The 13,054-nt window shown below is 39.1% G+C and overlaps 1 protein-coding gene across 1 annotated transcript; it reads right to left on the bottom strand.

Moving 5' to 3' along the window:
* Positions 1 to 8,506: 8,506 nt before the first annotated feature.
* Positions 8,507 to 10,512, bottom strand: LOC131456336 (tripartite motif-containing protein 16-like). Its single transcript, XM_058624603.1, has one exon. It carries the CDS (start codon positions 10,481 to 10,483, stop codon positions 8,807 to 8,809), a length of 1,677 nt encoding a protein of 558 aa, XP_058480586.1. The 5' UTR covers positions 10,484 to 10,512; the 3' UTR covers positions 8,507 to 8,806.
* Between the last annotated feature and the right edge of the window lie 2,542 nt (positions 10,513 to 13,054).

The following is a 13,054-nucleotide window of genomic DNA, read 5'->3' as shown; positions in this document are numbered from 1 at the left end:
TTAACATCACAACACACAGGAGTGTTTGATCCACTGCTGCCTCCATCACTAAGTTCACATGTGTTATATTGTCAATTCGGCATTCAAAGATCTTCATTAAGATTCAATTCAGTGACACAAAGTGACCACACGAGGCAGCAGCAGACCAGCAGCTCCTGTGTCCCCGCGAGCTTAAATCACTGATTTTCTCTATGGGCTTTGGTGTGGGAGAGTGAGCGGTTTACACACTTCAGTTTCCTGTTGAAAAGTCTGACTCACAGTGAGATAAAGACGTGAACTGTCCCTTTAAAAATGCAGCTGCAGAACCTTTCAAGAATGAAGTGGTTTTTCTTTTCAAATGAAGGAAACGACGTTAAGTGAAGTTGATCACAGCTCCCGTCGCGAGCCTGTCAACACACCATGAATTTGTTATAATCGTGATTATTATAATTCCTGTTTTGACTATAATTATGTTAATCTTTTCTCAAAATAGCCCTGGCTGAGAGGAGAGTGAAGTTTGTAAACCACTCACTCTCCCACACCAAACCCCACAGAGAAAATCAGTGATTTTAACATCACAGCACACAGGAGCTGCTGGTCCTCTGCTGCCTCGTGTGGTCACTTTGTGTCACTAAAGTACATCCAAATGCTGAACTCATAATAATAAGACATGTGAACTGAGTGATGGATCATCAGCTCCTGTGTGCTGTGACGTTAAAATCACTGCTTTTCTCTGTGGGCTTTGGTGTGGGAGAGTGAGTGCTTTACAAAACATGTATTTATGAGGTAAAATTAGACTTTGTTTCTCCACAAGTTTCACAGTCGTGAGCTTCGTGTGTGTTTTTTTTCCTGGAGTGAGACCAGAAATAACCACTTCATCTTGGCAGCGGATGCGGTTTTAATAACGGCAGAGACAGACAGTCAGACAGACAGACAGACAGACAGAGACCTGGCTTCAAACCAAAGGGAAAAGAAAAATCTGAAGATGAGAGAAGTCCACTGCTGTTGTTAATTCCTCTTATTTTATTTATTTCACTGATTTTTCCTCTCGTACGATTGTTGTTGATTAAAAGCAGAGATAATGAGTCTGTGATTGTTTTCAGCTCCTGACACAAACCCAGAGGACGACGAGGATGATGATGATGAAAGAGGAAGAGAAGTTGGAATAAAAGACGTTTTTAACTTTCATCTCACAACTTTTCCTTCACCGAGGCGTGTGTGTGTGTGTGTGTGAGTGTGTGTGTGTGTGAGAATCGATTTAAAGGTAGAAAGCCGTGTATTGTGTGTCGCCAAGGAAACGGACACGCCCTCTTTATGGGATGTTCCACTCCCAAATGTTACCAGCAGCATCCGCGTGCGTGCGTGTGTGTGTGTGTGTGTGTGTGAGTGAGAGTACGTGTGTGTCCTCAGGCTCAAGTCCAACTCTCTCATCTTCACTTTTTAATGAGATTTAATGCAGAGTGACACACACACACACACACACACACACACACACATACACACACACTAACAACTTCCTGTCTTCATCCACGTTACACTGGTGAGGTTTAACCACCTATAGATGGCGCTAACAGTGTTTTATGAGCCAAAAGACTGTAAAAAAAAATCAGCTTCTTAAATGTAAATATTTTCTACTTTCTGTAATTTTTCAGCTTCTTAAATGTGAATATTTTCTACTTTCTGTCATTTTTCAGCTTCTTAAATGTGAATATTTTCTACTTTCTGTCATTTTTCAGCTTCTTAAATGTGAATATTTTCTACTTTCTGTCATTTTTCAGCTTCTTAAATGTGAATATTTTCTACTTTCTGTCATTTTCAGCTTCTTAAATGTGAATATTTTCTACTTTCTGTCATTTTCAGCTTCTTAAATGTGAATATTTTCTACTTTCTGTCATTTTCAGCTTCTTAAATGTGAATATTTTCTACTTTCTGTCATTTTCAGCTTCTTAAATGTGAATATTTTCTACTTTCTGTCATTTTCATCTTCTTAAATGTGAATACTTTCTACTTTCTGTCATTTTCAGCTTCTTAAATGTGAATATTTTCTACTTTCTGTCATTTTCAGCTTCTTAAATGTGAATATTTTCTACTTTCTGTCATTTTCAGCTTCTTAAATGTGAATATTTTTACTTTCTGTCATTTTTCAGCTTCTTAAATGTGAATATTTTCTACTTTCTGTCATTTTCAGCTTCTTAAATGTGAATATTTTCTACTTTCTGTCATTTTCAGCTTCTTAAATGTGAATATTTTCTACTTTCTGTCATTTTCAGCTTCTTAAATGTGAATATTTTCTACTTTCTGTCATTTACAGCTTCTTAAATGTGAATATTTTCTACTTTCTGTCATTTTCAGCTTCTTAAATGTGAATATTTTCTACTTTCTGTCATTTTCAGCTTCTTAAATGTGAATATTTTCTACTTTCTGTCATTTTTCAGCTTCTTAAATGTGAATATTTTCTACTTTCTGTCATTTTCAGCTTCTTAAATGTGAATATTTTCTACTTTCTGTCATTTTCAGCTTCTTAAATGTGAATATTTTCTACTTTCTGTCATTTTCAGCTTCTTAAATGTGAATATTTTCTACTTTCTGTCATTTTCAGCTTCTTAAATGTGAATATTTTCTTCCAGCTTTGATTGACTCTCAATAAACTTTGTTAAATGTCACATAACGAGTCGCCCACACAGACAGACGTGTGGGTTAATCAGGTTTTAAATAGAGTTTATGTTAGATTATATTTCAGAGAACAGACTGCACAGCACATTTTCTCTTAATGATCTTAATCAAGTCGACACTGTTGGAAACCACATGATCACATCTTCACCTGCTCTTACTTTGACTGTTAAATTAAAATGATGATGACGAGGATGATGATGATGATGATGATGAACGTTTAGTTTAGATTCTTCATCAAAATGTAGAAGAAAGAGGAGAAAAATGAGGAGAGACAGTCTGACAGCTGAGCTTCTGGGATATATACACACACACACACACACACAGACACACACACACACACACACACACACACACACAGAGAACAGTCTTGAGCACTGATACACTCCCAGAGTCTCGTATCACCGCAGGGGGTTGACAAAAACCCGTCATGACACAGCCATTGACTCAAAATGGGCTTTGAAGCAGAACAACGCTGTCTCACACACACACACACACACACACGCGCACACACACACACACACACGCACAGCTGACATTTGTCTCTTCTGCCGTCACAAGTTTGTCTTCAGAGCGAGCGACGAAGGACACGTCGACACAAAGAGGAAACAAATTAACCAAAGAAGCGCGTTAATAAAACTCTGTTCGACAGGAAACAGCGGGTTTGTAAACTCACTCACTCTCCCACACCAAAGCCCATAGAGAAAATCAGTGATTTTAACATCACAGCACACAGGAGCTGCTGGTCTGCTGCTGCTGAAACTGCAGTTTCCTGTTGGAAAAGTCTGTCTCAAAGTGAGATAAAGACATGAAACATGTTCCTAAAGATATTATTGAGTTTTTTTTATTCTTTTATATTATTATTTTCTATTTTTTTTTTAAGTAAAAATTTAAGATAGAGTCATAAAAAAAACTGTAAAAGGTTTCCAGGTTTCTTAAAAATCACCAGTGAATTAGAAACAGACACACTGTAAAAATAACAGCGACTCACGACCTGAGGGCTACAATAAAGTCCATCAAACACACACTGAAGAAGAAGCACCAGTGTCTCCTCCAAACCTGCAGATCTAAAAGAAATTTCCAGTCCTGAGCGTCTTAAAAAAGCCGTAAATATTTCATGGCAGACACCTACACATTTCACGTAGGCGTAAGAAAGATAAAGCACTTAAGACTCTGAGTGCTCGCTTCTCTTTCTTCTGCGGCCCTCGAATCAAACGGGAAAAAGCTTCTTAATGACTTTTTCAATTATTTGTTTTAACTGTGTGTGTGTGTGTGTGTGTGTGAGTGTGTGAGTGTAAATGTGTGAGTCTGCAGAGAGACGATGAACGAACTTGCACCGTTGCCTCCGTTTACTCCTCACTTTAAGACGACTTTAAGGTGATTGGATTAGAGCCCGAGCGACGCGACACTTCAGACGTTAAAGCAGCCGAGGAACCCAAGCGCTCCGAGACCGCGTTAAAACACAAGTGCGAATGAGCCCAGAAGAGATTAGATGTCATTCGATGACGCCAGGTGTAAATGTACTCACGTTAAAATCCCATTTCACCGCCGCGGGTGTTCCTGGACCTTTACACTGTCCACAGGTCTCCACAGGTGTCCACAGGTCACCACAGGTGTCCACAGGTCTCCACAGGTGTCCACAGGTCTGAGGAAAGGTTTGAAAAACACCTTCCTGTTGGGCAGAAATGTCAAAAATGTGGGTGTCGTTTGTCATAGTGGACTTTACACGATTTATAATCCTAATATTGTGGCAACAATAATATGAGCTGATAACTCTGTGCAACTAGCATGACAGCAGCGGACGAAAAACACAAGCAACTGAAGAAAAAACTACAAGCTATTAATATTAACATTAGTTATTATTGGTCGATAAAAGCCAACAAAATAATTCCCAAAATGAGCCTTAAAGTTGGCTTAGGTTAGCTTAAAGACAATGTCAACAACAAGCTAACCTAAGCAAATACTAAATTAAGCTGTTTTAAAACTAACAACTGAACCTGTGTCAACACAACAAGCTAAACCAAGTCATAACTAAAGTGACAAGCTAAACTAACTAGCTAAATAAGCCAAAGCATAAAACTAAACACAGCTGAAACATAAAGCTAACCACAGCTTAAAAAGCAAGTGAACCTGTGCCAAAAACAACAAGCTAACCATAGTCAAACATCAACAAACTACAAATAAATAGCTAAAAACAACAAGTTAGTCTGTGCCAAGGAACACAGCTAACAGTTGTAATGAACAAGCCAAAATGAAAAGCTAACATAAGCCAAAACATGGAGCTAATCTCAGCTAAAACATGAAGCTAACTTCAGGTAAAAACCAGAAGTGAACCTGTGCTGAAACAACAAGCTAACATCAGCTAAAACCACCAACACCAACATGACTCGTTAGCCTTTTAGCACCAAAGTTAGCCCAGGAGTCGACAGAGTTTGTCGTTCTCAGAGGAAAAATAAAGTTGTTTTTTCTTACCTCACATGTCGACGTCGAGGTGAAATTTATCCACATGTTCAAACAAAAGTGTTTATGATTTAATGATTTAATGATTTAATTTAGCTGTAAATGATTCATTGATATTTATCCTTTGATTCTGTTGGGCACATTTGCTTCACCTCCATTTTAGGTCAAACACCTGCAGAGCTGCTCTCCTCTTCCTCTTCCTCTTCCTCTTCTTCTGTTGGGGTCAGTGTTGTTGTTGTTGCTGGTTAAAGGCGGTTTAATGTCTGCCACCTGCTGGACTGGAGTGTGCATGAGGAAAAGTTGAATATTTAAAAAGAAACATTTCTCGTTTGAGCTTTTTAAATGTTAATCTTCTGACGATTTTATTAATTTTCTCATAATTTATTGTTTTACGCCGCAATATTAAATTTTATTCTCCATTTTAATCTAACTTTCTCACTTTGTTTTATTCCTCTCCTTGTTCAAATTTAATTTGTACAATTGAATGTTTTAAATGTTATTTTTGTTTTTATGTGAAGCACACTGAGTTGCCCTTGTGTTTAATGTGCAACAAATCGCCTCCTTATTACAACTATTAATAATAATAATAGTCAGATCATATAATTAAATTAAAAAAGGTACATATGGCATTTTATTTAACTTATTTAATTCATACAGCAGATTGTAAACGTCTTCTTTAACTCGTTCCTTTGTTCTTTAAAGTCATTTAATTCAGATTTCATCCACTTTACAGAACATTCACACAGTAAATGTGTTAAATGATACGTTTTCTCCGACAAAAGAAACGACGTCACACGTGTGAAAGTCACATGATACGTCATGATTAAACTTTCTTCTCTGTCCTTGTGCCTCTGGTTTGTAGTTGTTCTGAAACACTTGTGTTTCATGTGAGGTCACGACCCCACCCTGTCACACTGTGTGTGTGTGTGTGTGTGTGTTTACTGAGTGTATTCTCTGTGACAGAACAACAGCCATGTGAATGGAGCTTAAATTTTGAATGACCTTCATGACCTCAAACTCACTTCCTGTTCCCATCACACACACACACACACGAGTGCACACACACACACACACACACAGACAGACTCTGCTGTAAAGAGCACATATTGGATCTGACAGATTAAAAAGGTTTCAGTGTCAGCGGCAAAACAAGACAAAGTTACACCTTCAGAAAGTCACTGAAGCGCACACACACACACACACACACTCACACACACGCGCGCACACACACACACACACACTGCTGTGTTTGACCCTCTGAACCGTTTCATAAAAAAACAATAAAACTAAAAACTGGAGCCAGAAGAGCTGCAGAAACTCATGCATGCAGTCATCCTCACCCCTTCATCCACAAACTGCAGTGTCTGACTGGAAGTGGACTTCTTCCGTCTCGTGGGATATTCAGACACTTCTCATTATAGCGGTGTATTACGAAAAAAAATAGACTTTACAAACCACTCACTCTCCCACACCAAAGCCCATAGAGAAAATCAGTGATTTTAGCTGGCAGGGACACAGGAGCTGCTGGTCTACTGCTGCCTCGTGTGGTCACTTTGTGTCACTGAGGTCAATCTGAATGAAGGACTTTAAATGCTGAATTCACTAAAATAAGACATTTAAACCTAGTGATGGAGGCAGCAGTGGATCAACAACTCCTGTGTGTGTGATGTTAAAATCACTGTTTTCTCTATGGGCTTTGGTGTGGGAGAGTTAAGGCTGAAATCTGTTTTTTTGTCCATCTCTTTAAAACCAAGTCTTATCCCTCTGCAGGTCTGTCAAAACACACACACACACACACACACACACACACACACACACACACACACGCACACACACACACACACACCTGTCCTCACTGTGTTTGGTTTCATTGTTGTTTTTTTGAATCACCACGAGAGGAAAAGACTGAGTGGAGGAGAAATGAAATCTGTGCACAACAACAATCAGCAGCAGACATGAGTTATTAGCTGTGAACACACACACACACACACACACACACACACACAGAACCAGTGTGTGTAGATGTCATGAATAATTCATATCATGTGAATGTTGTGGGTTGAACACAGTGAAATGTAAGAACAGCCTGCAGGGGAAACACAGTCAAATATTTCCTTGTCTGTCTGTCTGTCTGTCTGTCTGTCTGTCTGTCACACACACACACACACACACACACACACAATTATACAACATTCTCAGTGAGGAAACTCAGTAAAAATAATGCATTCATAGACCCTAACGTTAACCAGTACAACAAGTTGCCTAATTCTAATCCTAATCTAACTGTCTACAACAGACACACACACACACATATAGATTGTATTTAACGGTAAAAGTAGCGTTGTTAGCGTGAATGGCAGCCATGTTGGAATCCCATGTCGGGAGTCGGTGACATCGCTCGGACTTTTCCAAGTTTTCCAAGCAAATAAATAAATAAATAAATAAATAAATAAATAAATAAATGACATGACAATTTAAGATTTAATCAGAAATCTAAAATCCCAGTGTCCTCTCGCTCTGAATGTGTGTGTGTGTGTGTGTGTGTGTGTGTTGTTGTTGTGGAGATTTGATGATCAGGTAAAACAACCATGGATAGAGTTTAAAAATCCCAACTTTTATTGATTTCTACAATCATTAAAACAATCAAATACACTTAACCATGAATTAAATACACTTAACCATGAATCAAATACACTTAACCATGAATCAAATACACTTAACCATGAATCAAATACACTTAACCATGAATCAATTACACTTAACCATGAATTAAATACACTTAACCATGAATCAAATACACTTAACCATGAATCAATTACACTTAACCATGAATTAAATACACTTAACCATGAATCAAATACACTTAACCATGAATCAATTACACTTAACCATGAATCAATTACACTTAACCATGAATCAATTACACTTAACCATGAATTAAATACACTTAACCATGAATCAAATACACTTAACCATGAATCAATTACACTTAACCATGAATTAAATACACTTAACCATGAATCAAATACACTAAACCATGAATCAATTACACTTAACCATGAATCAAATACACTTAACCATGAATCAATTACACTTAACCATGAATCAAATACACTTAACCATGAATCAATTACACTTAACCATGAATCAATTACACTTAACCATGAATTAAATACACTTAACCATGAATCAATTACACTTAACCATGAATCAAATACACTTAACCATGAATCAATTACACTTAACCATGAATTAAATACACTTAACCATGAATCAAATACACTTAACCATGAATCAATTACACTTAACCATGAATCAATTACACTTAACTATGAATCAAATACACTTAACCATGAATCATTTACACTTAACTATGAATCAAATACACAACCATGAATCAAATACACTTAACCATGAATCAATTACACTTAACCATGAATCAAATACACTTAACCATGAATCAATTACACTTAACCATGAATCAAATACACTTAACCATGAATCAATTACACTTAACCATGAATCAAATACACTTAACCATGAATCAATTACACTTAACCATGAATCAAATACACTTAACAAAATGAGCAAATGAAAGAAACTTTGTCAATAAAGTTGCTCACAGTTTGAATTCAAAAGTCAAAAGTTAAAGATTTAAACTCAGAGTTTAACTCACTGCTGCTGAAAGAACTCCAGATTATTTGAGTTTACAGAACTCTGCTGTGGCTCCAGATGAAGAATAAAGACAAACTCCAGCATAGAGAGTCTGATAGAACGTGGTCTGGACTCTGTGGAGCAGAGTCATGGTGTCAGAGACTCTGTAGAAGGACAGAAGACCTGCTCTGGGGTCCAGGTAAACTCCCACTCTGGAGACTTTAACATCTGAGACGTCAGTGCTGACACTGTTGTGAACAAACTGACATTTGTTTTGGTCACAATGTAAAGCCCAAGATTTGTCATTGAATCCAAATAAACTTTCATGTGAACCTGATCTGCTGATGTTCTTGTACGTCACTGCTACATAAACTCCTCTTCCTGTCCACTTCACCTCCCAGTAACAACGTCCAGTCAGACTCTCTTCACTCAGGACCTGACGATAATAACCAGTGAATCTGTCTGTGTGACGAGGATAAGACTGATCTTTATCCATAAATGTCACTTTTCTGTTTCCCTCATATAATAACAGCTGTGTGTGAACTGTGTTTGGATCCAGTTTGATTTCCTCTGAATATCTGAGGAATCCATTTCTGGTCTTTGGTTCTGGTTCTGGTTCGGTCAGTAAAACATCTACTTCAGCCACAGCCAGTGAGATGTTTGTCCACGTCTCAGTCAGGACGTCCTGCAGTTGACCTCTGAGCTTTGCCACAGCCGCCGTCACGTCCTCAAAGTGTCTCAGAGGACGGACGTTGATGGTGGACGAGTGTGTGGACGGACTGAGTGCTGACAGTGAGTGGTAGTTGAGGAGAAACTGGTTGTGGTCGTGTGTGAGTGAGAGCTGCTTCAGTTCAGCTTCTCTCTTCTTCAGCTCAGTGATCTCCTGCTGAAGCTTCTCCTCAGCGTCTCTGACTCGTCTCACCTCAGTTTCCTCCTTGGATCTGATCTGCTGCTTCACGTCAGAGCTTCTCTTCTGCAGGAGACCCATCATCTCAGTGAAGCTCTTGTCTGTGTCCTCCACGGCTTTATCAGCAGAGAGAGTGAGAGTCTTCCTCTCCTGTTGAAGCACCTTCACGTCTCTGTCTCTGTCCTGGAGTCTCTGCTGGACTTCTTCTTGACTCAGATCCAGCTCTCTCTGCTTGTGCGTCCTCTCTGCTGCAGCTGAGACCGTGTCGTGGTCTTTATGTTCGTCCACAGAGCAGAGATAACAGATGCACTGCTGATCAGTGCGGCAGAACATCTTCATCACCTCGTCGTGACGAGGGCAGATGTTCTCCTGGAGGTTCTTGGACGGCTCCACCAGCTTGTGTTTCTTAAATGCAGGTGATTGATGATGAGGCTGGAGATGTTCCTCACAGTAAGAGGCCAAACAAACCAAACAGGACTTGAGAGCTTTCAGTTTCCTGCCAGTGCAGAAATCACAGGCCACATCTTCAGCTCCAGCATAGCAGTGATGAGCAGGAGCAGCGTGGAGTTCAGTCTTCTTCAGCTCCTTCACTAAATCTGCTAACATGGTGTTTTTCTTCAGGTCAGGCCTCGGTGTGAAGTCCTCTCTACACTGAGGGCAGCTGTAGATCCTCCTCTGCTCCTCTGAGTCCCAGTGGTCTTTAATACAGTTCTTACAGAAGCTGTGTCCACAGTTAAGAGTCACAGGATCCTTCAGAAGATCCAAACAGATGGAACAACAGAAGGTTTCTCTCTGCAGCTGAACTCCTGCCATTTCACCGCTCTGTCACCACCACTGTCTGAGTTTCACTTCCTCAGAATTCTAACAGGTCTGATCTCAACAACATGTGACACGGCAGTGGGCGGAGCCTCTCGGCTCCTCCTCCTCCCATTGTCAAACTGCAGTTGTGAGGGGGAGGGAACCTGGAACCACTCCCACTCTGACATGGAGTAACCTCTGTACTTAGTGACACTCCCTGTGTGTGTGTGTGTGTGTGTGTGTGTGCGTGTGTGTGTGTGTGTGTGTGTACATGTTTTTATTCATGATGATGCTTCACATAAAGGAACCTTGTCAAATCATGTTGATACAATTATTGCTGAGTCATGTCAGGCGCGTGTGTGTGTGAATCACAGTCACTTCCTGTGGATTTATTGATAATCCCGTGTGCCTGCGAGGACACACTTCCCTCACACAACGCAGTTCAGCAACGATGACTCGAGTTCTTCCTCCACGTCCGTCAGGAGAAATCCCGGTGTCACGTTTTCTCGTTTCTCAGGAAACACATGTCCTTACACTAACCTTAAAGAGGAGAGCGTCACGGTGTCATGTTGCAGAGTCATCACAGTATATAAAGATTAAAACTACTTTAAGTAAAAATTCATGCACTAGACCTTTAAAGACACAATCTAGTCAATTGATTTTTTTTTGATTTTTTTTTTTACACCAGATTAAGTTTATGATAGATTATTCATATGTTTACTGCTTTATCCATGTTTTTCCCAACAGGAAACTGAAGTTTGTAAAGCACTCACTCTCCCACACCAAACCCCATAGAGAAAATCAGTGATTTTAGCAGGAGCTGCTGGTCTGCTACTGCCTCGTGTGGTCACTTTGTGTCACTGAAGTAAATCTGAACGAAAGATTTCAAAAGCCGAAGTGACAAAATAAGACATTTGAACATAGTGATGGAGGCAACAGTGGATCAACGACTCCTGTGTGCTGTGATGTTAAAAGCACTGATTTTCTCTATGGGCTTTGGTGCGGGAGAGTGAGTGGTTTACAAACTTCAGTTTCCTGTTGTAAAAGTCTGTCTCACAGTGAGATAAAGACGTGAAACATGTATTTGTTTTATATATCGTAGACTTCAAGCAGGGGCGGTCCTAGACCATTTGGTGCCCTAGACGAGCTTGATTGATGCCGCCCCTTCCCCACGAGAAAATAACTCATGTCCACATTTATTTAAACAATTATAATACAAACAATATAACAATATGTGCAAAAGAATAAACCTGTTCAATAATAAATATACAAAAAAAAAACTTTTAACTTTAACAGTAGTGCAACATCTGAGAACAAAAAGTGCACACTAAAGAATCAAAACAAAAAATTAAACTTACAATAAAACATTGTGTGCAAAATTAAATACTGTAAAATAAGATTCATATAACCATATTATAATCAAAATATAATATACAAAATAAACAAATAAGGTTCAAACTCACCCCAGTGAATAGAATAATATATTATCTATAACCTCCTGTGGTTAGAATTTTCATTTATTTTACTAAAGTGTAATTTGTTTTTATGTTGAAGTATTGTTGTAGATACAGAGGGATGACAAAAACTGTTGAAAAGATAAATAGACATTATAATTTTTATTCTATTTTATTTTCTCGCCGCATATTTTGGTGCCCCTCACTAGATGGCGCCCTAGGCAGGCGCCTATGTCGCCTGTAGGAAGGACCGCCACTGCAGAGTCTTTTGTTAAGTGACTAAAATCTATTTTTCCCTTTCATTTCGCCTCAGAAGCTCAGTCTGTGTCTTGCTGTGAATAAAGATTTTATAAGTTGTTGTTTTTTTTCTCTTTTATATTGAAATGAAATAGTTTTTTGTATTGGTTTATTTTAAAGATATAGTTGAAATATGTTTTATAACAGAAAATAAGATTCTTCATGTTGTCCGATCTTAAAGCCTCAGTACGTACGTTTAATCGTAATAACGTGGAAAAAAGCTCTAAAAGCTCCGAGTTCTCCGGGTTAAACTCGACTTGATCAGGTTATAAAGAGCTGATTCACGTCAGTGGACAGAGGAACATTTCCAAGAAGTAGTTTGAGCTGTTGTCATGGTGACGCAACTCCAGGTAAGAAAGCAGGAAACCTGTGACTTCCTTTGATTCCGTCGTCGTTTCGTTTCTTTTTTTCCTTCATTTCCTTTTCAGAGAAAATCTTAAACCCACGCGTTTTCTTTTTCTCGCTAATTTTCCGAAACCGATTCACGACGTCCTCGTGCTCTGAAGACACGATCTGTGTCTCTCTCCTGTCACTGAAGACACACGTGTATGTAAATGTGTGTTTGATGCTGTTTCTGCTCGTTGCATCATCTTCATCTTCATCATCGTCTTCATCATCAAGTCTCCTGCACTTTCAATCCATGAAAGGAGGTCGTCTTGTCTGTGTGTCCCCCCCGTCTGTCCTCGCTGCACACTGCACCTTGGGGGTGTGTCCTCACACACACACACACAGTCACTGTCCTTTAAGACACATTCCAAACTGGAGCCACGTCCATTTTAAAGACTCAGTACGTAACATGTACTGGCAGAACTGTAATATACATCCCATAATAATC

Source organism: Solea solea, chromosome 3 (genome assembly GCF_958295425.1).
Source record: "Solea solea chromosome 3, fSolSol10.1, whole genome shotgun sequence".
In the NCBI taxonomy this organism is placed as follows: domain Eukaryota; kingdom Metazoa; phylum Chordata; class Actinopteri; order Pleuronectiformes; family Soleidae; genus Solea; species Solea solea.
This window is presented reverse-complemented; position numbering and strand designations above follow the sequence as displayed.